This window comes from Pelobates fuscus, chromosome 1 (assembly GCF_036172605.1).
Source record: "Pelobates fuscus isolate aPelFus1 chromosome 1, aPelFus1.pri, whole genome shotgun sequence".
In the NCBI taxonomy this organism is placed as follows: domain Eukaryota; kingdom Metazoa; phylum Chordata; class Amphibia; order Anura; family Pelobatidae; genus Pelobates; species Pelobates fuscus.
Window position 1 is genome coordinate 169,592,405 of NC_086317.1, and position 23,630 is coordinate 169,616,034.

Genomic DNA, 23,630 nt, shown 5'->3' on the forward strand with positions numbered 1-23,630 from the left:
GTATGTATATACATATAACAACACATTCAGTAATATAATTCTATTCAGTAAGTACCCATTGTACAGCACTACGGAATTTGCTGGCACTATATAATAAAATAAGTGTGTGTGTATACACACACACACACACACAGCTGCTATACAGAATATTAACACCGCAACTAAAATAGAGAAAGCAACAATGTTTAAATGACAAACCTCAGAAGTGATTTCAGTGTCTGTATCATCACTTAAACTCTGAGTATCCTCTGGATCATCCTCGTAAATTGTAACTTTAATCACCTGAGAGGGTACAGAAAAATGAACAGGTAATAAGGAAGTAATCTATCAAACCGTGACAGAGTAGATGTCAGTGCAGTAGACTGGTATTGTGTTAGTCTTCAGTGATCAAATAACTCAAGATCTACCTTACCAATAACCTTGTACTAGTCACTGCAAATTAAGGTAGGCAATAAATCAAACTAGAACAGCAAACCATCAAAACGTGTAATATTTTATGTCAAGTATGAAGACCTGTACTACAATCCACTTTAAAGAAACACTCATTTTCAATCCGATCTTACAGCATAATTTATGAATTGAATTTTCTCACATATGATGCTCTGCATGCTATTAACAGAGCAGGAGAAATGAAATTCAAAATTCAACAAACTCTGCATTAAAGGGAGTTTAAAAAATAACATTTACTTACAGGAAGTAAGGGTAAGTAAGTGTAGGGAGCCTGTGTAAGTCACAGGAGGTGTGGCTAAGGCTGCATAAACAAAGTGAATAGTAGAGAGAGTTTCTTCAACAAACTATGAAAGCCACAATTGAAACATCTTAGAACGGGCACATATGTATTAAACAAGCCCCCAGAAACATAAGGAACACTCAAAGTACAATAACCACTACCGAGTGCTGTAGTGATTAAGGTCCAAAAGTGCCTTGGTGTGGGCTAGGTGCCACTTACCAACCCTCTTCACTGAACTAGGCCTAGAGAGATGCAGGGATTATTTCACTGATCAATGTTCTCAGACAATAAACTAGACCTAAAGGAAGCTTCAGGCTGCTGAGACTAGCCTCCTTCACACAATCATCACCATAAATCACAAACATTAAAACACTTTAATGCAAAAATTTTATTTTCGGATGAAGACAACTTTCCAATCCCAAGATACAGAGGCATTGATATAAACCTCTGCTTACCATGTCATGCATCCTATTAAAGGAACACTATAGGTCACCTAAATTACCGTATTTTTCGCTCCATAAGACGCACTTTTTTTCCCCTCAAAAGTGAGGGGAAATGTCTGTGCGTCTTATGGAGCGAATATGATGCTTTACTTACCTGTCTTGCCGCGTTGGCCGGCAGCACAGGGCGCACCGCGGTAGTGGAACTTGAATTTCATGTTCCGGTTTCCGGCGGGACTGAAAAGAAGTGTGCACAAGCTGAGTGCGCACTTCCTTTCAGTCCCGCCGGAAACCGGAACATGAAATTCAAGTTCCACTACCGCGGTGCGCCCTGTGCTGCCGGCCAACGCTGCAAGACAGGTAAGTAATTATGGGACAAGGGGAGGGGGACAGTATGGGAGAGAAGAATATGGGGAAGGGGTGGATGAAGTCTATGGGGAAGGGGTGGATGAAGTCTATGGGGAGGGGGTGGATGAAGTCTATGGGGAGGGGGTGGATGAAGTCTATGGGGAGGGGGGTGGATGAAGTCTATGGGGAGGGGGTGGATGAAGTCTATGGGGAGGGGGTGGATGAAGTCTATGGGGAGGGGGTGGATGAAGTCTATGGGGAGGGGGTGGATGAAGTCTATGGGGAGGGGGTGGATGAAGTCTATGGGGAGGGGTGGATGAAGTCTATGGGGAGGGGGTGGATGAAGTCTATGGGGAGGGGGTGGATGAAGTCTATGGGGAGGGGGTGGATGAAGTCTATGGGCGAGGGTGGATGAAGTCTATGGGGAGGGGGTGGATGAAGTCTATGGGGAGGGGGTGGATGAAGTCTATGGGGAGGGGGTGGATGAAGTCTATGGGGAGGGGTGGATGAAGTCTATGGGGAGGGGGTGGATGAAGTCTATGGGGAGGGGTGGATGAAGTCTATGGGGAGGGGGTGGATGAAGTCTATGGGGAGGGGGTGGATGAAGTCTATGGGAGGGGTGGATGAAGTCTATGGGGAGGGGGTGGATGAAGTCTATGGGGAGGGGGTGGATGAAGTCTATGGGGAGGGGGTGGATGAAGTCTATGGGGAGGGGGTGGATGAAGTCTATGGGGAGGGGGTGGATGAAGTCTATGGGGAGGGGGTGGATGAAGTCTATGGGGAGGGGGTGGATGAAGTCTATGGGAGGGGGTGGATGAAGTCTATGGGGAGGGGGTGGATAAGTCTATGGGGAGGGGGTGGATGAAGTCTATGGGGAGGGGGTGGATGAAGTCTATGGGGAGGGGGTGGATGAAGTCTATGGGGAGGGGGTGGATGAAGTCTATGGGGAGGGGGTGGATGAAGTCTATGGGGAGGGGGTGGATGAAGTCTATGGGGAGGGGCGTGGATGAAGTCTATGGGGAGGGGGTGGATGAAGTCTATGGGGAGGGGTGGATGAAGTCTATGGGGAGGGGGTGGATGAAGTCTATGGGGAGGGGGTGGATGAGTCTATGGGGAGGGGGTGGATGAAGTCTATGGGGAGGGGGTGGATGAAGTCTATGGGGAGGGGGTGGATGAAGTCTATGGGGAGGGGGTGGATGAAGTCTATGGGGAGGGGGTGGATGAAGTCTATGGGGAGGGGGTGGATGAAGTCTATGGGGAGGGGGTGGATGAAGTCTATGGGGAGGGGGTGGATGAAGTCTATGGGGAGGGGGTGGATGAAGTCTATGGGGAGGGGGTGGATGAAGTCTATGGGGAGGGGGTGGATGAAGTCTATGGGGAGGGGGGTGGATGAAGTCTATGGGGAGGGGGTGGATGAAGTCTATGGGGAGGGGGTGGATGAAGTCTATGGGGAGGGGGTGGATGAAGTCTATGGGGAGGGGGTGGATGAAGTCTATGGGGAGGGGGTGGATGAAGTCTATGGGGAGGGGGTGGATGAAGTCTATGGGGAGGGGGTGGATGAAGTCTATGGGGAGGGGGTGGATGAAGTCTATGGGGAGGGGGTGGATGAAGTCTATGGGGAGGGGGTGGATGAAGTCTATGGGGAGGGGGTGGATGAAGTCTATGGGGAGGGGGTGGATGAAGTCTATGGGGAGGGGGTGGATGAAGTCTATGGGGAGGGGGTGGATGAAGTCTATGGGGAGGGGGTGGATGAAGTCTATGGGGAGGGGGTGGATGAAGTCTATGGGGAGGGGGGTGGATGAAGTCTATGGGGAGGGGGTGGATGAAGTCTATGGGAGGGGGTGGATGAAGTCTATGGGGAGGGGGTGGATGAGTCTATGGGGAGGGGGTGGATGAAGTCTATGGGGAGGGGGTGGATGAAGTCTATGGGGAGGGGGTGGATGAAGTCTATGGGGAGGGGGTGGATGAAGTCTATGGGGAGGGGGTGGATGAAGTCTATGGGGAGGGGGTGGATGAAGTCTATGGGGAGGGGGTGGATGAAGTCTATGGGGAGGGGGTGGATGAAGTCTATGGGGGGGGGTGGATGAAGTCTATGGGGAGGGGGTGGATGAAGTCTATGGGGAGGGGGTGGATGAAGTCTATGGGGAGGGGGTGGATGAAGTCTATGGGGAGGGGGTGGATGAAGTCTATGGGGAGGGGGTGGATGAAGTCTATGGGGAGGGGGTGGATGAAGTCTATGGGGAGGGGGTGGATGAAGTCTATGGGGAGGGGGTGGATGAAGTCTATGGGGAGGGGGTGGATGAAGTCTATGGGGAGGGGGTGGATGAAGTCTATGGGGAGGGGGTGGATGAAGTCTATGGGGAGGGGGTGGATGAAGTCTATGGGGAGGGGGTGGATGAAGTCTATGGGGAGGGGGTGGATGAAGTCTATGGGGAGGGGGTGGATGAAGTCTATGGGGAGGGGGTGGATGAAGTCTATGGGGAGGGGGTGGATGAAGTCTATGGGGAGGGGGTGGATGAAGTCTATGGGGAGGGGGTGGATGAAGTCTATGGGGAGGGGGTGGATGAAGTCTATGGGGAGGGGGTGGATGAAGTCTATGGGGAGGGGGTGGATGAAGTCTATGGGGAGGGGGTGGATGAAGTCTATGGGGAGGGGGTGGATGAAGTCTATGGGGAGGGGGTGGATGAAGTCTATGGGGAGGGGGTGGATGAAGTCTATGGGGAGGGGGTGGATGAAGTCTATGGGGAGGGGGTGGATGAAGTCTATGGGGAGGGGGTGGATGAAGTCTATGGGGAGGGGGTGGATGAAGTCTATGGGGAGGGGGTGGATGAAGTCTATGGGGAGGGGGTGGATGAAGTCTATGGGGAGGGGGTGGATGAAGTCTATGGGGAGGGGGTGGGTGAAGTCTATGGGGAGGGGGTGGATGAAGTCTATGGGGAGGGGGTGGATGAAGTCTATGGGGAGGGGGTGGGTGAAGACTATGGGAGGGGGGGACACTATGGGACAGGGGAGAAAAAAAAATATTCTGTACAAACTGTCCCATAGTAAGAAACACTATGGGACAGTTTGTTCAGAATATTTTTTTTCTGGGTTTCTTCCTCTAAAAACTAGGTGCGTCTTATGGTGAGGTGCGTCTTATGGAGCGAAAAATACGGTACTTTAGCTAAATAAAGCAGTTTTAGTGTATAGATCATTCCCCTGCAATTTCACTGCTCAATTCACTGTCATTTAGGAGTTAAATCACTTTGTTTCTGTTTATGCAGCCCTAGCCACACCTCCCCTGGCTATGATTGACAGGGCCTGCATGAAAAAAAAAAAAACTGGTTTCACTTTCAAACAGATGTCATTTACCTTAAATAATTGTATCTCAATCTCTAAATTGAACTTTATTCACATACAGGAGGCTCTTGCAGGGTCTCGCAAGCTATTAACATAGCAGGGGATAAGAAAATCTTAATTAAACAGAACTTGCACTAAAGAAAGCCTAAATAGGGCTCTCTTTACAGGAAGTGTTTATGGAAGGCTGTGCAAGTCACATGCAGGGAGGTGTGACTAGGGTTCATAAACAAAGGGATTTAACTCCTAAATGGCAGAGGTTTGAGCAGTGAGGCTGCAGGGGCATGTTCTATACACCAAAACTGCTTCATTAAGCTAAAGTTGTTCAGGTGACTATAGTGTCACCTTAAAAATTCTACAATACAACCCTCTAATCTATATAAATTCTGAGTAGACTGGCAGCCCCCTCAATAAATGTTTTATTGTAAACATTAACCCCTTCAGGACCGTCAGCGGTAAAACGTGCGTTTGGACCGCTGACGGTCCTGAACCGTCATGACGGTCTGGGGCTACTTACCTGATCGTCGTCGGTCCCACGGCGGCGATCAGTGCTCCTCCCGGTCCAGGGGGACTGCCTGTCTGCCCGGGCAGTCCCCCCTCGGCAGATCAGGACCCCACGGCCATGTGATCACTCGATCACATGACCGCAATAGGTGTCTGTGTATCTGCCTGCAGGGGGACTGTCTGTGCTGACAGGCAGTCTCCCTGCAAGTGAAAAATCAAAAATAAAGTGAAAAAAAAAAAACAATCAGTGTAAAAAAAAAAAATAATATGTATTATATCTATATACCTATATATATATATATATATATATATATATCATATATATATATTCATATATATATCATATATATCATATATAATGTCATACTAAGTATTTTTATATTTATATATACGTATATTAATATAAAAATACACTTATATTTAAATTACACACGAATATATACAATATATAATAACTACCGTATTTATCGGCGTATAACACGCACAGGCGTATAACACGCACCTCATTTTTAGAAAGAAATTCCAGGAAATTTCCCCCCTCATCCCATAGTATTCCCCCCTCATCCCATAGTGTCCCCCCTTTCCATAGTATTCTCCCCCCTCCCCTCCCATAGTATTCTCCCCCCCTCCCCCTCCCATAGTATTCTCCCCCCCTCCCCTCCCATAGTATTCTCCCCCCCTCCCCTCCCATAGTATTCTCCCCCCCTCCCCTCCCATAGTATTCTCCCCCCCTCCCCTCCCATAGTATTCTCCCCCCTCCCCCTCCCATAGTATTCTCCCCCCCTCCCCTCCCATAGTATTCTCCCCCCCTCCCCTCCCATAGTATTCTCCCCCCCTCCCCTCCCATAGTATTCTCCCCCCTCCCCTCCCATAGTATTCTCCCCCCCTCCCATAGTATTCTCCCCCCCTCCCCTCCCATAGTATTCTCCCCCCCTCCCCTCCCATAGTATTCTCCCCCCCTCCCCTCCCATAGTATTCTCCCCCCCTCCCCTCCCATAGTATTCTCCCCCCCTCCCCTCCCATAGTATTCTCCCCCCCTCCCCTCCCATAGTATTCTCCCCTCTCCCCTCCCATAGTATTCTCCCCCCTCCCCTCCCATAGTGTACTTTCCTCCTCCTCCCCTCCCATAGTGTACTTCCCCTCCTCCCCTCCCATAGTGTACTTTCCTCCCCCTCCCCTCCCATAGTGTACTTTCCTCCCCCTCCCCTCCCATAGTGTACTTTCCTCCCCCTCCCCTCCCATAGTGTACTTTCCTCCCCTCCCATAATTACTTACCTGTCCTGAAGCGTGGGCCGGCTTCACACCGTGCACCGCGGAACAGGAACTTTAATTTAAGGTTCCGGTTTCCGGCGGGACTGAAAGGAAGTGTGCACACTATTGTGCACACTTCCTTTCAGTCCCGCCGGAAACCGGAACCTTAAATTAAAGTTCCTGTACCGCGGTGCGCGCTGTGAAGCCGGCCCACGCTTCAGGACAGGTAAGTAATTATGGGATATCGGCGTATAACACGCACCCACGATTTTCCCCCTATTTTCAGGGGAAAAAAGTGCGTGTTATACGCCGATAAATACGGTATATATATGGTATATATATTATAAAATACAAATATGTTAATAAAAATAAACAAAAAATAAAAATATTTTTTAATTAAAAAAAATTATATATGCAATTTTATTCTAACAGTATTTTGATATTGATATATATATATTTATATCAAAATACACTTAGAATGTAATGATATATATATCTATGTATAAATAAATAAAAATAATACGAAATATACATATGTCCACATACATTACATAAATAATTTCATAAATATACACGTAGACGTCAAATATATAAATATGTATATATATTAAAATTCTACGTGCGTATTTATGTAATATTTTTACCTAATTAAGTAATTTTAATGATTGCAATTTGAGGGACCTGCCTGCCAACCCAGGCCAAAAGTCCAGATAATTTAATTTGCTAGCACTGTGTTTAACCCTGTAACTTTCTATGACACCCTAAATCCTGTACATGGGGGTACTGTTTTACTCGGGAGACTTAGCTGAACACAAATATTAGTGTTTCAAAACAGTAAAACATATCACAGCGATGATATTGTCAGTGAAAGTGAAGTTTTTTGCATTTTTCACACACAAACAGCTCTTTCACTAAGGATATTATTGCTGTGATATATTTTACTGTTCTGATACACTAATATTTGTGTTCAGCGAAGTCTCCTGAGTATAACAGTACTCCACATGTAGAGATTTTATAGTGTTTGTGAAAGTTACAGGGTCAAATATAAGGCTTGATTTTACATTTTTTTTTATTGAAATTTGTCAGATTGGTTAGGTTGCCTTTGAGAGCGTATGGTAGCCAAGGAATGAGAATTAGCCCCATGATGGCATACCATTTGCAAAAGAAGACAACCCAAGGTATTGCAAATGGGGTATGTTCAGCCTTTTTTAGTAGCCACTTAGTCACAAACACCGGCCAAAGTTAGCGTTCTTTGCATTTTTAACACACAAACAAATATAAATGCTAACTTTGGCCAGTGTTTGTGACTAGGTGGCTACTAAAAAAGACTGGACATACCCCATTTTGAATACCCTGGGTTGTCAACTTTAAAAAATATGTACATGTTAGGCGTGTTTCGGGGATTTATGACAGATAACGGTGTTACAAGGTCACTATTGATACATTTAAAATATATATATTGAAACAGCAATTTCCTACTTGTATTTATAGGCCTATAACTTGCAAAAAAAAGCAATAAAGCATGTAAACACTGGGTGTTTTTAAACTCGGGACAAAATTTTGAATCTATTTAGCAGTTTTTTTCATTAGCTTTTGTAGATAAGTAAAAGATTTTTCAAGTAAAAGTCCAAAAACATTTTTTTTTTTAAATTTTTCACTATATTTTATTATTATTTTTAAATACAATATATGACATAATATAAATAATGGTATGTAAAGAAAGCCCTTCTTGTCGTGAAAAAACCAATATATAACTTGTATGGGAACCGTAAATAAGAGAGCGGAAAATTACAGCTAAACACAAACACCACAAAAGTGTTAAAACTGCTCTGGTCCTTAACGTACAAACATCACAAAAACAGGCCGGTCCTTAAGGGGTTAAGGCATTACCTTATAATTAAAATAAGTTAATTCTACAACTGAAATTACTGAAGTTGCGTTTTTTGTTTTACATGTTTTTAAGTGCTGAAGTTTGTTGGTAGCGGAGTAGAATTTTGGATATTGCTATCAATATCTGAATTACGTAATAAAGAAAATATTTAAAACAAGGGTAGGAGCAATGGCAGGAGCTCACAGTAAGTTAATAATCTAATGCATACAATTTGAGGAGATTTGTTTTTAAATGTGTAAGCAGAAATATGATCTGGTTTCCAGTTGTATTCTGTCTGGCGGTAAGCTGGGCTAAAGCGTTCTAGTTATCTTGTGCAATAATCATTTCAGCAAGAGATATATTTTACATACGGAAACAAAAGTAGTGTATAGGATGTGCAACTATGCTCACCTTCTTGCCTTCATCTTCCTTTATTTCTTCACCCTCGCTATTCGGCGAGTCTACAGCATCCAGTTTCACTTCAACATTGATCTGATCCGATCGACAGTCATTAAGGAACCACAAGTCATCGGTGGTATCAGATACAAGGGCTGTATCGATGTCCTGCAAAGAAAATGACATCGGATTCTTATGTCCTTGTTTTAATGCTTACAGTTGAAGGAGATTAAATTAGTCAATTTCGAAAGTTTCTTCTAAGTGATATGAAAGGTTCTGATCGCTGAGCTGAGAGGACGCCAACCTGTCCAGCTCCTGCTACACATCGCAAATTGTGTTGCTGAAATCCGCTTAAAACAGGACCGAACCGGTTCAAAAAGGCCACCAGGCAGAAGGTGACAAAGAGGGGCTCACAATGATGCCACACAAACAACACTACCGGCAGAAATCCCCTGTACCTCAGGCAGGGCCTACATGCGTGGTTAGCGGGTGGAAGACGGACGCTCCTCCGCTGATAGTCAAAGCTGGAAACCGGTTACAAGACCCACGTTCCCCCCCCCGACTAACGGTGGAGGTCATCCCGTTTCGTCCTATGGAGATCCCGGAACAACCGGAGAGAGTGCTGCAGCGACCAGATACAAACAGCAGCACTGCTTTCAAAATGGCAGAGGCAGCGTTCTAATTTGGCTCTCAAAGCGAGAAGTCTGAGGTGGAGCTCCGGCTAGATAAGACCTGCCAAGCTTTCTTTGAGAAGCTGGAGGCTCTTCTGCAACCACAACCTCTGAAACAAAGCCTCAAACTCCGCCGTGCACTCCACCTAGCAGACCTAAACGGAAGACAGCAACGACATCTGACAACGACCTGCCCAGGAGGACGGAAACCATCCTGAGGCAGTTGACCAGGGATCCTTCAAGAGGCAGAAAGTGCAGGATGGCAGTCCCCTGGAGCCTGCAAGTATCAATGCAGACTCACACGAGTCCAAGCTCCCACCAACCAGGCACCGAGTGTTTGTCTACACATGGACTGACATACCCGAGCTGTTGCCCGTCGGCATAGGTCTGTACTCTGCCCACACAAGGCGTATGCTGATCAGCAACTTAGAAGAGGGACTTACCCCAGCAAAGTGCATCCGCATCGCCAGCTTCATGAACACTGTTGACACATTTGCTTTAGTTTGCAGCTCACTCCGGTATGATCTACTTAAGAGGGCAGGACTGTTTTCCATATGGTCGTCTCAAACCCCCTGGATCACCCGACACTGCCTCCCACTACATAGTCTTCAAGGGGTCTCCTGGGGTCTATTACACCAACGGTCCCTAGCTATATGACTTTGCCTGACTAATATATTCATGTTGATGTATAAAACCCACTAGACCTGCTAAACACAAAATACATATATACACACACGTGTGTATGCTTGAGCCTAGCTACCTATCCTCTACATCATACTCTTTACTCAATCTACCTATATTATAAAAGTATGCATGTGTTCTCAGTTACCCCAAATGTATAGTGTGACAATAAGCCTGAGGATTGCCGTTTGGGTACCTCATGCCTTCTTGTAATATTCTTACGCACCGCAAAAATATAAAATCAAAGAGCATTTAAAATTTCAGACCAAAATATCTTAACTAAAACATAACTGATACTGAAGATATTTACAAGGCAGCAGATTTTAAATACAATAAGAATTCTCAACAGGTCACTTTTTTTCATTAACAACCATGGAAAGTTATTCACTAAACAGTGAATTGTCGAGGCCTAAGACATGCCTCCATCAAGTTAAGCCTCCCTCACATTGGTTTTTGCAGTTGTTTCAAAAGGCAAAAAAAAAAAAAAAAAACATTTTGAAGCGCAACAGTTGTGTATGTTTTGTCTGGTATTAACCAAGCTTTAAACGGTTCATACCTGGTTAGAAGGAATGTCAGTAGATGCATTACTCTGAGGAATGTAATTTGTCCTCAAATTTCCCAAAAACCACCAGGGTAGCCCAGCTTCATCCCACTCCTCAAATGCAAGATCTAGGCGTGGGTATTTAGAGTTGGGTGAATCTTCTATACCTAACGAATAAAACAGCAGTTAGGACGCATGAGCAAAACACACACACACACACACACACACACACACCTATTTGGTAAAACATGTGAAGCACCTTTTTCAAAATGTTAGTCACTAATGTGGAATTAATGAACTCTTAAAGTGGGTGACCATCTTGAAAGTAATTTGTAATTAACTTCAGGGAATGTAGAGCTGACGTAGGAGTGGAGGGTTAGATAATGTTTAACCACAGTTATGACATTAAGTTAATAGCTAACACGGTTTAGGGAAAGCCGATAGAGACTCCAATGTAGGTTTAAGCAGGATCTTGTACCCAAAGGAAAGCATATGTAGCATTTGTATCTGTGATATGTACATTTCCTCAAAATTCATAAGTGGTCATAGGGTACAGGAAGTGTTAGGGGGAGATTTAAAGGGTTTGTCCAACCACTATGACCACTTCTGCTTTCTGAAGTGGTCATGGCAGCAGGAGTCAGTATGTGTAGTTTTTCTGTTTGAAACACTGCACATAATGAGTTCTTGGTACTTGTGTACCAAGGGCTAGTCCCCCGTACACGTGACACTGGAAGCCTAGAACTTCTGCAGCTGGTGATGTCTGAAATTGTCCAAAAAGGCAGGGAAGATAAACAGAAAGATATATTCTGCAACATCACGTAGCCCAATACAGGACAGTTACATTTTGGCCAGGTTGTTAGCCCTGCGGAAGGGAAGAGGGATGTGATAAGTGGGGGTAAAGGAGTATGATGTGGAGATCATAGTGTGGTGTCAGCTGCAAAAAGAGAGTGATAAGATTTGCAGAATGCCACAGAAACTAGACTCCAGAAGGGGACACAATTTATGTGTATCAAGTTGGTTCCAATCTCATTTGTGAGTGCACAGTAGAATCATAACACAAAATGTCAAGCAAACTGAGACCAAACTTTCAGGTCTTATCAGGATTATATAACATGTTCTAAGATTCCTGCCCAAATCAATTTGAAAATTAAGTACCTAATGGTCTTAAAAAACGAGAGAAATAGGAATAGGCAAAGCAATCAGATCAGAAGCAAGACAGTTTGTCACATTTTTCCACTCTACGATACATGAGGTTTGTTCAAACTTCCCAAATCCTTCTGTATTGACTGTATGAAGGGCAGATGTGTCATAGATCTGTTGTATATGGGGCAATCTTAATGCAGCAAGCAAGCTTTTTTTTTTTTAGTATTCCTGGCAAGGAAGTCTGCCAAATCTTATCACTTTGTACTAAAAGCAGAAAGAAAGGTGCGCTAGAATTTAAAGTGCAAATTCATTTGACAACATTTACAAGTGCAATATACTCTCTCACAAGTGATAACATTTATATAAACAACTTATATGTGTAAAATATCTAAGAGTGCAAACTGCAAAAAACACTTAAAATGATATAGTGCATAGATAAATAGCAACTTACACTATCAGCATTGTTGAGATCAGCTACAGCTCCAATTTAAGGAACATAAAAAGGACAAAAGACACACCGTATATACTCGAGTATAAGATGACCCGAATATAAGTTGAGGCCCCAAATTTTACCACAAAAAACTGGGAAAGCTTATTGACTCGAGTATAAGCCTAGGGTGGGAAATGCAGCAGCTACTGGTAAATTTCTAAATAAAATTAGATCCTAAAAAAATTACATTAATTTAATATTTATTTACAGTGTGTGTGTGTATGATAAATGCAGAATGTGTGCATTATATACACACACTGATTGATAGAGATATATATATATATATATCTCATGTCTGATCCTGATGAAAGTTCCAAGAGGAACTAAAACGTTGATCTTTTAATGGATTTTCAATAAAATGTAAGTTTTAACCTGCTAAAGACCGAGAATGCTGATCACTATTTACCCGAAGTATAATTATCTCTACCTCTACCTCTACCTCTACCTCTACCTCTACCTCTACCTCTACCTCTACCTCTACCTCTACCTCTACCTCTACCTCTACCTCTACCTCTACCTCTACCTCTACCTCTACCTCTACCTCTACCTCTACCTCTACCTCTACCTCTACCTCTACCTCTACCTCTACCTCTACCTCTACCTCTACCTCTACCTCTACCTCTACCTCTACCTCTACCTCTACCTCTACCTCTACCTCTACCTCTACCTCTACCTCTACCTCTACCTCTACCTCTACCTCTACCTCTACCTCTACCTCTACCTCTACCTCTACCTCTATCTCTACCTCTATCTCTACCTCTATCTCTACCTCTATCTCTACCTCTATCTCTACCTCTATCTCTACCTCTATCTCTACCTCTATCTCTACCTCTATCTCTACCTCTATCTCTACCTCTATCTCTACCTCTATCTCTACCTCTATCTCTACCTCTATCTCTACCTCTATCTCTACCTCTATCTCTACCTCTATCTCTACCTCTATCTCTACCTCTATCTCTACCTCTATCTCTACCTCTATCTCTACCTCTATCTCTACCTCTATCTCTACCTCTATCTCTACCTCTATCTCTACCTCTATCTCTACCTCTATCTCTACCTCTATCTCTACCTCTATCTCTACCTCTATCTCTACCTCTATCTCTACCTCTATCTCTACCTCTATCTCTACCTCTATCTCTACCTCTATCTCTACCTCTATCTCTACCTCTATCTCTACCTCTATCTCTACCTCTATCTCTACCTCTATCTCTACCTCTATCTCTACCTCTATCTCTACCTCTATCTCTACCTCTATCTCTACCTCTATCTCTACCTCTATCTCTACCTCTATCTCTACCTCTATCTCTACCTCTATCTCTACCTCTATCTCTACCTCTACCTCTATCTATCTCTCTATCTATATACACACACACACACACACACACACACACACACACACACACAATATTATACTATATATACTCGAGTATAAGACAAGTTTTTCGGCACATTTTTTGTGCTGAAAAAGCACTGCTCGTCTTATACTCGAGTCAAGGTCTGTATTATGGCAACCTTTCACAGCAGCTCCTGTCAGCTCCTTTCACCTCCGTGCAGCTCACCTGTCAGCTCCGTTCTGCTCACAGTGTAAGTCTCGCGACACCGGCGGCCGTCAGAGCGTTGCCACGGCGGCACGCAGACCGCGAGACTTACACTGTGAGCAGAACGGAGGTGAAGGGAGCTGACATATTTATAAAATGCAATAATTACATTGCAGGGTTAACTCCACCTCTAGTGGCTGTCTACCAGACAACCACTAGAGGGCACTTCCTTGTCCACAGCACAGAAAACCTGTGCTAGAGCGTCGCTGGACGTCCTCACGCTGTGTGAGGACCTCCAGCGTCACTCATTTCCCCATATGAAAGCATTTTCAATGCTTTCCTATGGGGAGCACTAATGCGCATGCGGGGCATTGCCGCGCATTAGGTCTCCCCGGCCAGTGGGAGGGATCAGTCTCGCCCACCGGCCGACGCAATCACTGGGAGGAGCGGCGGCGGAAGAAGCAGCGACGTGGAACATGTCGCTGCCTCTGGTAAATTACTGAATTATTTTCACCCCTTCAGCAACTGGGGATTGGGGGGTGGGAGGGAGAGAGGACCTGCAGTGCCAGGAAAACGGATTGTTTTCCTGGCACTGGAGTTTCCCTTTAATGGAACAAAATGCATATAGTTGCACATATGAGTGTTGCCTAAAAAGGATATCCCCCAGAGGATATATTCTATCGATGGGGGAGCTCCAAGATCAATACTGCACACAGAGCAAACAGGAGTGTTTGGGGAGGATGAGCGGCAGTGTGAACCCGAACTAGTAATAAAGTCGGGATACTAGCCGATAGGAAATCCATAAACCCCGATTATAACCCTCCTTCTATTACCCAGTGCTAGACATAGACAGGGTACCTTGCGAAGAGGGAAAAGGGTAGTTGATTGGCCTGGCCGGGCACAAGAGGAGGTAAAAATAAGCCTCTATAATATAACACCTTAACCCCTTAAGTACACCCATAGAAAAAAAATGTATAGATCAACCAAAGACTTAGAGTTTTCTAGATGCCGCGTACTGAATGCATCTATAGTAGGAGAAAATGTGCTCCGTAAGATCAATGTACCCTAGGTTGATGGAAGTCGAGTGATAGGATGATTCATATCTCTCAAGAACCTATAATAGGATAACTGAAGATCCCAGAGTAGGGATAAGTGGCTAACTAGAGTTAGTCAACTGATTGTATAAGTCCTAGATAGTAATAGATAAGGAGATCCCTCTAACCCCAATTAAAAATAATAAAGTAGCAAACATCCTAAGTAAAATACATAGTGATGAAGGTTATGCTCATCTTTATATTTTGCCCTAAATTTTAAATGTCCATACAAATATATAAAATCCTACTAGCCAGGTTCTAATCCCTACCCCATTTGAAAAAGCCCTAGGGGCGAAACATGTTATGGTTGTTTTATTTTTAGATAGAGAATGATTGGCCAAAAACAGTCCAAAAGGACAGAACAGGGGGTAACCCTAATGATATTAATAGGAAACAAAAAGGAGGAACATCTGTCCTTCAAAGTATATGTTAATATACGTTATGATAGAGAAAAAGCAGTTAGAGTATCCTTTATTAGATAAAAGTAAAGAAAACTTAAACCATATATAAAGGTAAGGGGAAGTGAGGTAAGACACACCTAAGTGAAAAATGTATATCAAACGACGAATAAATAGAGCGATGCTGCCTAAAAGGTACCTAAGTGGCAGCACAAGACACCTAAAGAGGTGAATATTTGCACAATGAACACCGATGCAACAGTGTATCAAAAGCAAGTCTATAACTATGACTAATAGTTAGCTACATAAGAAAACAAAATGATGATTGGCAACGGTGTTACAAAATACTGAAAGGAGAATACAATAATCTGATTGAAACGTCAGATTAAAACCGAACTCCCTCAGGAAACGTTCTCATAATGGGGTATAAGAGTATAATGCTAGTAGTGAATAGGAGCTAGCAGGACCTACTCGTCATGATAGAATACGTGATAGACGATCGTAAGGCTGCACACATTCGCTCAGGCTAGTACTACTGTACACAGACCAAATGATACTGTGTACCAGAAAGCTCCGTCAATATCGTACACCTACTCCCCAAAGCCCACGCTTACAATGCGGGCACGCCAAACCGGCTAATAATATGGGCGAAGTAGTGCAAGAGATAAATTACTAATACGGTATATTAATGCAATGCCGGGAGCTGCACATTCCAATCACCATAGCCCATATATAAAGTTGGTAGCATTAACACTGTGAGAGCTGAAAGACATAGATAAAAGTAGATGGAATGGTGCTTTCATGGGCACCAGGTAGAGTAAAGCGATGTAAGAGAAAAATCAGGAAGAGATAACTATAGGTGCAGTGTGGTTATAATCAGCACGTCCTACAAATTGTAATAATAGTACGTGAGGTGCCCTGATCGGTATTAGGATTCCCGTTCAAACTCAGGCGACTAAATAGCTTAAATACCGAGGCTGCTGTATGATAACGCAAACTGAGAGAGTAGTAGTGATCAGCAGAGAGATAGAGAAAATGATGCCTGAGGAACAGGTATAGCCAAAGGAAATCTGGTAGGTGTCCAACCCGACGCGCGTTTCGCCTGTATTAAAGGCTCATCAGGGGGAAATGACCTCCCAGATCGATAAAGTTTAAATAGCCCGCTCACGAACCTCATTGGTTACCTAGAAGGTGAGGGGGAGGAGCAAATGTACGGTAGCCGAGAATGCTCAAAAGAGTGTTCCAAACCTAATTGATTATAAATATTTCCAGTGCCACTCTAATCATGACATGGGGAGTAATATAATAATCCATTACACTGAAGATGTAGAGTGATAAGAATCAAAATGCATTCATAAAAACAATTAAATAATAGTGGATAGAAAAGTCCATTCCTGAGTAGCAAATGACATTGGTAGATAGTAATATCCAAATTACAACTTATCACATGCCACTTGTAAGGCATGGATAATGCAAGAGTCTCTTTCTTAGTGGATTTCGAAACGTGTTAATGACGATCACTGAGCTTATGGAAAATTCTAGTTGTACTGTAAATAATGTAACTCAATCAGATTATTGTATTCCCCTTTCAGTATTTTGTAACACCGTTGCCAATCATCATTTGTTTTCTTATGTAGCAAACTATTAACTATTAGTCATAGTTATAGACTTGCTTTTGATACACTGTTGCATCGGTGTTCATTGTGCAAATATTCACCTCTTTAGGTGTCTTGTGCTGCCACTTCGGTACCTTTTAGGCAGCATCGCTCTATTTATTCGTTGTTTGATATACATTTCTCACTTAGGTGTGTCTTACCTCACTTCCCCTTACCTTTATATATGGTTTAAGTTTTCTTCATTTTTATCTAATAAAGGATACTCTTTTAACTACTTTTTCTCCAACATAACGTATATTAACATATACTTTGAAGGACAGATGTTCCTCCTTTTTGGTTGTTTTATTTTATTTATTTTTTTTATTAATAAAAAGATTATTTGGTTACCACTTTATGCCAAATATATTTAATATACAATCTTAATTTGGATTTTTTTTTACCTGGCTTCCTGTTATCACCATGTGACTCCAAATATATCCTAAGTGAAGATCATGCCACCAACGCTTATATCAGTGGTTTGCAATAGACTTGGTAGTACATTTTTATTTATGTCCATTTGCATTATTTTATACTACTGAAAGCACTATCCGTTTTTTTATTTATATACTTTTCTCCTGAGTGTTGGACCCTCTGGAGGACGTTGACCACATATCTTCTAAAGCAGGGAGTATAGCGCTGAACGCCCTCCACACCCTGAGCTGGCTATAGCTTATTTATTTTTTGGTAAATCTTTCTTTTATTGAGGCATAAAATTATACAGGAAGGGAGACAATAATGAGTCATACAGGATGGGAAATCATAGTTCACTATACATCTCCAAAAATTGTGAGCCTCTTTTTTTTTTTTTTTTAAACACAAGATAATATGAAGACAGAACGATTAACAGTGAGGAAGTACTCTTGTGAGGAGCGTTTCCCAAAGCTGGCGTATGCTTCATTTAAATTATCACAGGCTAGGCATTTCTGAAAGTAAGAAGTTTAGGTAGGCAATCTCAATATCCTGTTGGTTGTCATGTCATTAAAGATAGCACAAAAGAGTACACTAAAGTAGCTTCGTCTAGTGACAAGTTTGCTAAACAATAGAGAATTAGGTTAACCATACTAGCCTCTCTCACCGTTATGACATTTTCCAGGAAGTCTATAAAGTGTCAGACTCTCTGTTAACAGGCTTAGTGTAAGAGATTATTATAGAGTAACATGTTATTTAGCATAGGTTATACGTAAGTGGTTAACTGAGGAAACATACAATTATTAAAACTTTGCTAAGTATTATGCGATGAGGCTAAGGCATGACATTTGCAAATCTAGCACCAGTTTGGTAAAGGTTATAACACTTGCAGTGATTAGTAGGACTCCAGGGTGATGGGCATTTCAGTTATCCACTTGGGCAATCAGCCAACACCACAGGGTGGAATGTCGTTGCAAGAAACGAGAGCCAGTCCATCAGGCTGTGGGGGGAAGCACCCTTGATCCCGCACTCGGCTGGGAGGTTGTCCTGCTCCTTTTGCCCATTCCGACCATCCGGTCGATTGATCCTCCTTGTTGCTATTCTTCTCCTGTCCCTCTCTAGTACTGCCGCATGTTACATAGTTACATAGCTGAAAAGAGACTTGCGTCCATCAAGTTCAGCCTTCCTCACATACATTGTTGCTGTTGATCCAAAAGAAGGCAAAAAAACTAGTCTGAAGCGCTTCCAACTTTGCCACAAACTAGGAAAAAATTCCTTCTTGAACCCAAAATAGCAGTCAGATGTCTCCTTGGATCAAGCAGTTATTACCCCACTAATTAGAAATTATATGCCTTAGATTTGGTATCCATCTGGTTTGTAAGTTTAATATGTGGAGAGTCGCAGGAGCCGTTCTTTTCTGCGACCGTCCATCTTGGCGGTCCGGCCCCGCCCCGAAATCTTTCTTCCAGCCTAAATGTGTGACCTCATGTCCTATGTATAGCCCTGTTTATGAAAAGATTTCCAGATAAAGGTTTGTACTGGCCCAGAATATATTTGTATAAAAAGTTATCATATCCCCTCTCTCCGCCCCCCCATAGCTTTTTTTAAATGTGAGTTGACTGTATAGATTTCTTCATTTTAATCCTATTGGTTTGTACATACTGCACCATTGGCTTCCCTCGCTTTTGTCTTTTATATATACAGAATGGCTGAAGCACTTAGAACATTGAGGACTCTACACTTCCAAGTACCTAAATAGACTTTATTCATAACAAAGACTCTTCTACTATAATACGAAACTTTTTATATTGATTGGGTTCATTCATATTTCTATCCTTTTGGCGCAGACCTTCTCGTTATCTCTGTGTAATGTAAACAATGCCTTCTCTTAAAAGACAGTATTTACAGCAAAAAGCTTGCAGGGACATGCTATTTTCAGTGGAACAACTACAATAAACTGTAGTTGTTTTGGGGACTATAGAGTCCCATTAATAAAAAGCTTTGAGAAAGTGTGGATCTAGTTGAGTGGAAAAGTGTTTAGATCACAAATGATTACATTCTATTTTAGCGCACAGTTTATTTACTAATAAGATGACAGCCTCATGGTATATGTGCCCATTTACCACTGGAAAAAGCAAGTGATTTAGAGTTTCGCCATAAAAATGGTCTCCAGACAAAGCTTGCCACCACTTTAGGTAGTGTCCCTATGAATATTGATGTAGTTCAATCTTGCACACATGATTCAGGGATCAAAATTACCCCTCTCCCACTAGATGCTAGTGACTGGAAATTCAGCCCTTCAACCCACACCCCTTGTGTCCCAGTGCAATCCAAAAGCAGCAGCATACTGTAGCAGCGGCTGCATGGATGACACCTGTGACCAAAAGGAATGGCATTAAACAATACATCAAAGCACAGGCAGTTAAAACTCTGTAAACATTGTAGACATTAGTTGGTCAGCCACACAATTCAGGAACCATGCAGTGCTGACTTCAAATCCTGAACAACCTGCAATGCTCCTAGACAGCATGATAAATTTGTAGGAGAAATATGACAAGTTCCTTCAGATATATTTGGTTGTTCAGGGAAAAGTTAATAACTACAATTTTTTAAATATATTTGACTCCAGGGGAGGCAGAGTAGAGCAAGAGCTAGAGAGAAACACAAAATGTAGAAGCAACAGAGTTAAAAGTTCACCACCTCAAATGTGTGCATGCAATTGTGTAGTAAAGTGTGTGTGTGTAGGTCGCTATGGAAACTCATGGAATAATAATAATAATAATTAAATGCTTATGCATACTGATATGGAGTGTATGCATGTGAATCCTGTGCTCGCATAATGTGTTTAAATGGTCACTATTGTCACCAGAAAAACTACAGCTTATTGAATTTGTTCTGGAGAGTAGACTCATTACCTTCAGGCTTTTTGCTGTAAACAGTCTTTTCAGAGAAAATGCAGTGTTTACATTACAGCCTAGTGATCACTTCACTGGTCACTCCTCAGATGGCTGTTAGAGATCCTTCCTGGGTCATGGCTGCCTAAAATGCATCCAAACATTCAGTGTCTCCTCCCTCTGCATGCAGACACTGAACTTTCCTCAGAGATTAATTCATTCAATTCATCTCTATGAGGAGATGCTGATTGGCCAGGGCTGTGTTTGAATTATGCTGGCTCTGCCCCCTGATCTGCCTCTTGTCAGTCTCAGCCAATCCTATGGAGAAGTATTGTGATTGGATCAAGCCACCACTTCTGATGATGTCAGCTTGTTTTTCTGAGTCTAATAGCATGCAGAGTTACAGCTTCAGGCTTGAATACAGTAAGATGTTGCTATATTTATGGAGGCATGAGGGGCCCATGGGTGCTAGATGGTGGTTTTAACACTATAGGTTCAGGAATACAGGTTTGTGTTTCTGACCCCATAATGATCCTTTAATAAAAAAAGTGATGAGGTCCGTCTATTTTCTCTAACATGGTTTCAAAACTACGAAAACAAGGAAAGTCAAAAGTGTAACAAACAGCACTGTGAATTCACCTTCTATCACAGGACGCTTAAGAGATGAGTAAGCAACTCCAGTTGTACTGTCACAAGCATCTTGACTTTCTGAGATGAATATTCCTTCGTCGAAACTCTAAGAATGAACAATGTGGAGAGAATATGGATTAGTACCATTACGCTGCGGTTTTGTAGAAGGAGATGCAGCAATTATTTACCGGCCACCTGCACTATAGACAAAGTTAAACCACTTTGATAAATTGTAAAGAAAAGAACAGGATGTTTTATTGGAGAAATGATCTCAAACTTTGGATTATCAACCAACACAGAATTACAATCCTTTATGGTGATAAGAAACATAATATGTCAAGATTTTCTTACTGAAAAGTCAAGACAGTTTTAAGGGCATATGTCAAGCCTCCCGTTTAAATACATTCCAAATCCCGTTATGGTTAATCTTTATATATGATGAATTTAGCAAATATCTTGAAGTCAGGTGGCCAGTACAACTGCTGCATCACTCTTACAGCCTTGAGTGGAGAGCTGTGAGAGTATTTTGGGAACAGAGAAGGGTGACTCTGTCCCTGCTCCGTGGACTCCAGTGGAACCTGAACGGTTTGAAAACTGATCTGGAGATCCAACGCCGGCAGGTACAGAGAAGGGAAACTCTGTACAAGGTCAACAAATACCGGGTTTTACCTTCTCCTGATCCAATTTGCCAGGTTCCTGCACGTGGTCTCTTGAGGGACTCTGTTCAGCATCTGTGAGGTGAATGGGAAAAGAAAAACAAAAAACCCCTTCCCCAGTAATATAGGTTCTTATATTCCAAAGTTTTACCGGGGCAAAGAAAGGGACGGATGTGCTTTATCACCAAGTGATGTATGTGTTCTGGTACAACTGACAAAGCCTTTACAGGATTACCTATGTTTTTTATTTCAATCTTATTTAAACAAGTCTGCTTTACTGAAACTTATTTTTTTATAAAATGATTTATATTGATTTGTTTGAGAAAGTGTCACCATTTGGCTGACCAGCCATGTTGGGTCAGGAACGAATATCTGACAAGCTGCTGCTCAACCCAAGTTGCCTGCTTTTGCAGGCTCACACAAAGCAGCAGATAAGTGCATTTCTTCTCAAAACAATCAATATACACCATTTACTCCAACAATGAAGTTATGGTGCCAGGAGGTCGCTGATGCTAGCCCACCTTTCGGGCGCTAAACTGTTTATAAATCACTCTGCGCCCTCTATCCTTCCGCTACCTGAAATCCTAGCTAATGGAAAGGGCTTCATTGATTGGCCTACAGCAGGATTTTAGATAGTGAAAGGACAGGGCAGTGAAAGGGGCAGAGTGATCAGTCACTGGAACGCAGACTTTGTGGTATAACTGTTTGTGAATAGTTTAACATCTAATGGTGAGCCAGCGCCAGGAACTTCCTGGTCCCATAAAAACTTAATTTACATTTTTAGCTTTTATGGTGCCCTGAGTGTTCCTTTAAATGTATTAAAGTTTTTTAAAAGGAGTAGTGAACATTTGAGGACAGTAGTCCTTTGAACCAGACTTTCTGGGAATCTCCAACTTACCTACTTGTCAAAATGAACAACTAAACCATTTAAACACAACCCAAATGTATTTGTTAGGGAATACTGGTGTGATCCAATAACTAATGGTGAAAATGCAGATTAGCATGAAGGGAGGAAGGAAATTACAACCTAATTTGAGCTCCTTAATTGACAGGAAGTAAAGCAAAGCAAATGTGAGTATCTACCTGAATAAGACATTCGATAGAGGTTCTTCTTCAGCATTTCATATAGGGGACTGTAACAAAAATAAAAACAAAGACATTTAAAAAGACCAAAACATTTGATTATGAAAAGTGGACAAAAGCACTGCAGAAATTCTGGCTAGTGTATAGTGTCTCATATATTACCTTTATATGGTTCTCATTTTGGATAAGAAGAGTAGATACCAATACATATGGCTGGCAGATCTTAAAATAATTATCATCCACCTGTGTTAACTTAACAGTTACTGAGAAGTTACTAAATTACAGCAATAGGGATACTTAAAAGGGACACTCCAACCACCAATACATCTCTTGGTATAGAGGGACTAGAACAAGTCTGAATAGTTTATTTGTAGCACAGACAAGATCATCAGTGGAGAGGGTTGGGAGAGAAACTATCTACTTAAGAATGCATCTAACAAGGGGGAACGGTCTAAAACCATGCGAGTATGGACATTAAATAAACAAGCAGACCATTGATCTTAGGATGGATTCCAAAGCAAGGCATCCAGGGAGTGAGCCTAATCGATATCAGTAAAGTGTGGTAGAATTGAGGTAATATAACTTTGAATCTGTAGGTATGTGGAGCTGTGTGTAATGCTGAAAAATTGCCCGGTAATTGTGCAAGGGTTAATATTTTTGAGTGGAAAAAGTCTATGCGGTTTCCAATGCGGGCCAGAGAGCCAGAGTGTGAGGTTTTAAAAAGCTAGTTTCACCATGCCATCATGGAAGAGGGGATTAGACATGTGAGGAATCTAAAGTGTTGCCTTGTAGGTTAAATTTGATTCTCGCTATCTTCCATGGTTTGATTATGGAGAAAAGGAGAAGATAATGCCTGATGTTTTTAGTTAAAAC

General features: G+C 42.6%; 1 protein-coding gene across 1 annotated transcript in view; it reads right to left on the reverse strand.

Moving 5' to 3' along the window:
* Window positions 1-23,630, reverse strand: part of MDM4 (MDM4 regulator of p53) — a 38,859-nt gene that overhangs the window by 1,365 nt on the left and 13,864 nt on the right. The window contains exons 5-10 of the mRNA XM_063452278.1: window positions 22,758-22,807; window positions 21,688-21,749; window positions 21,028-21,124; window positions 10,784-10,935; window positions 8,891-9,043; window positions 199-282 (exon numbers count right to left, since the gene is read on the reverse strand). Coding sequence (XP_063308348.1) covers window positions 199-282; window positions 8,891-9,043; window positions 10,784-10,935; window positions 21,028-21,124; window positions 21,688-21,749; window positions 22,758-22,807 — 598 coding nt within the window. The remainder of the gene's footprint in view (window positions 1-198; window positions 283-8,890; window positions 9,044-10,783; window positions 10,936-21,027; window positions 21,125-21,687; window positions 21,750-22,757; window positions 22,808-23,630) is intronic.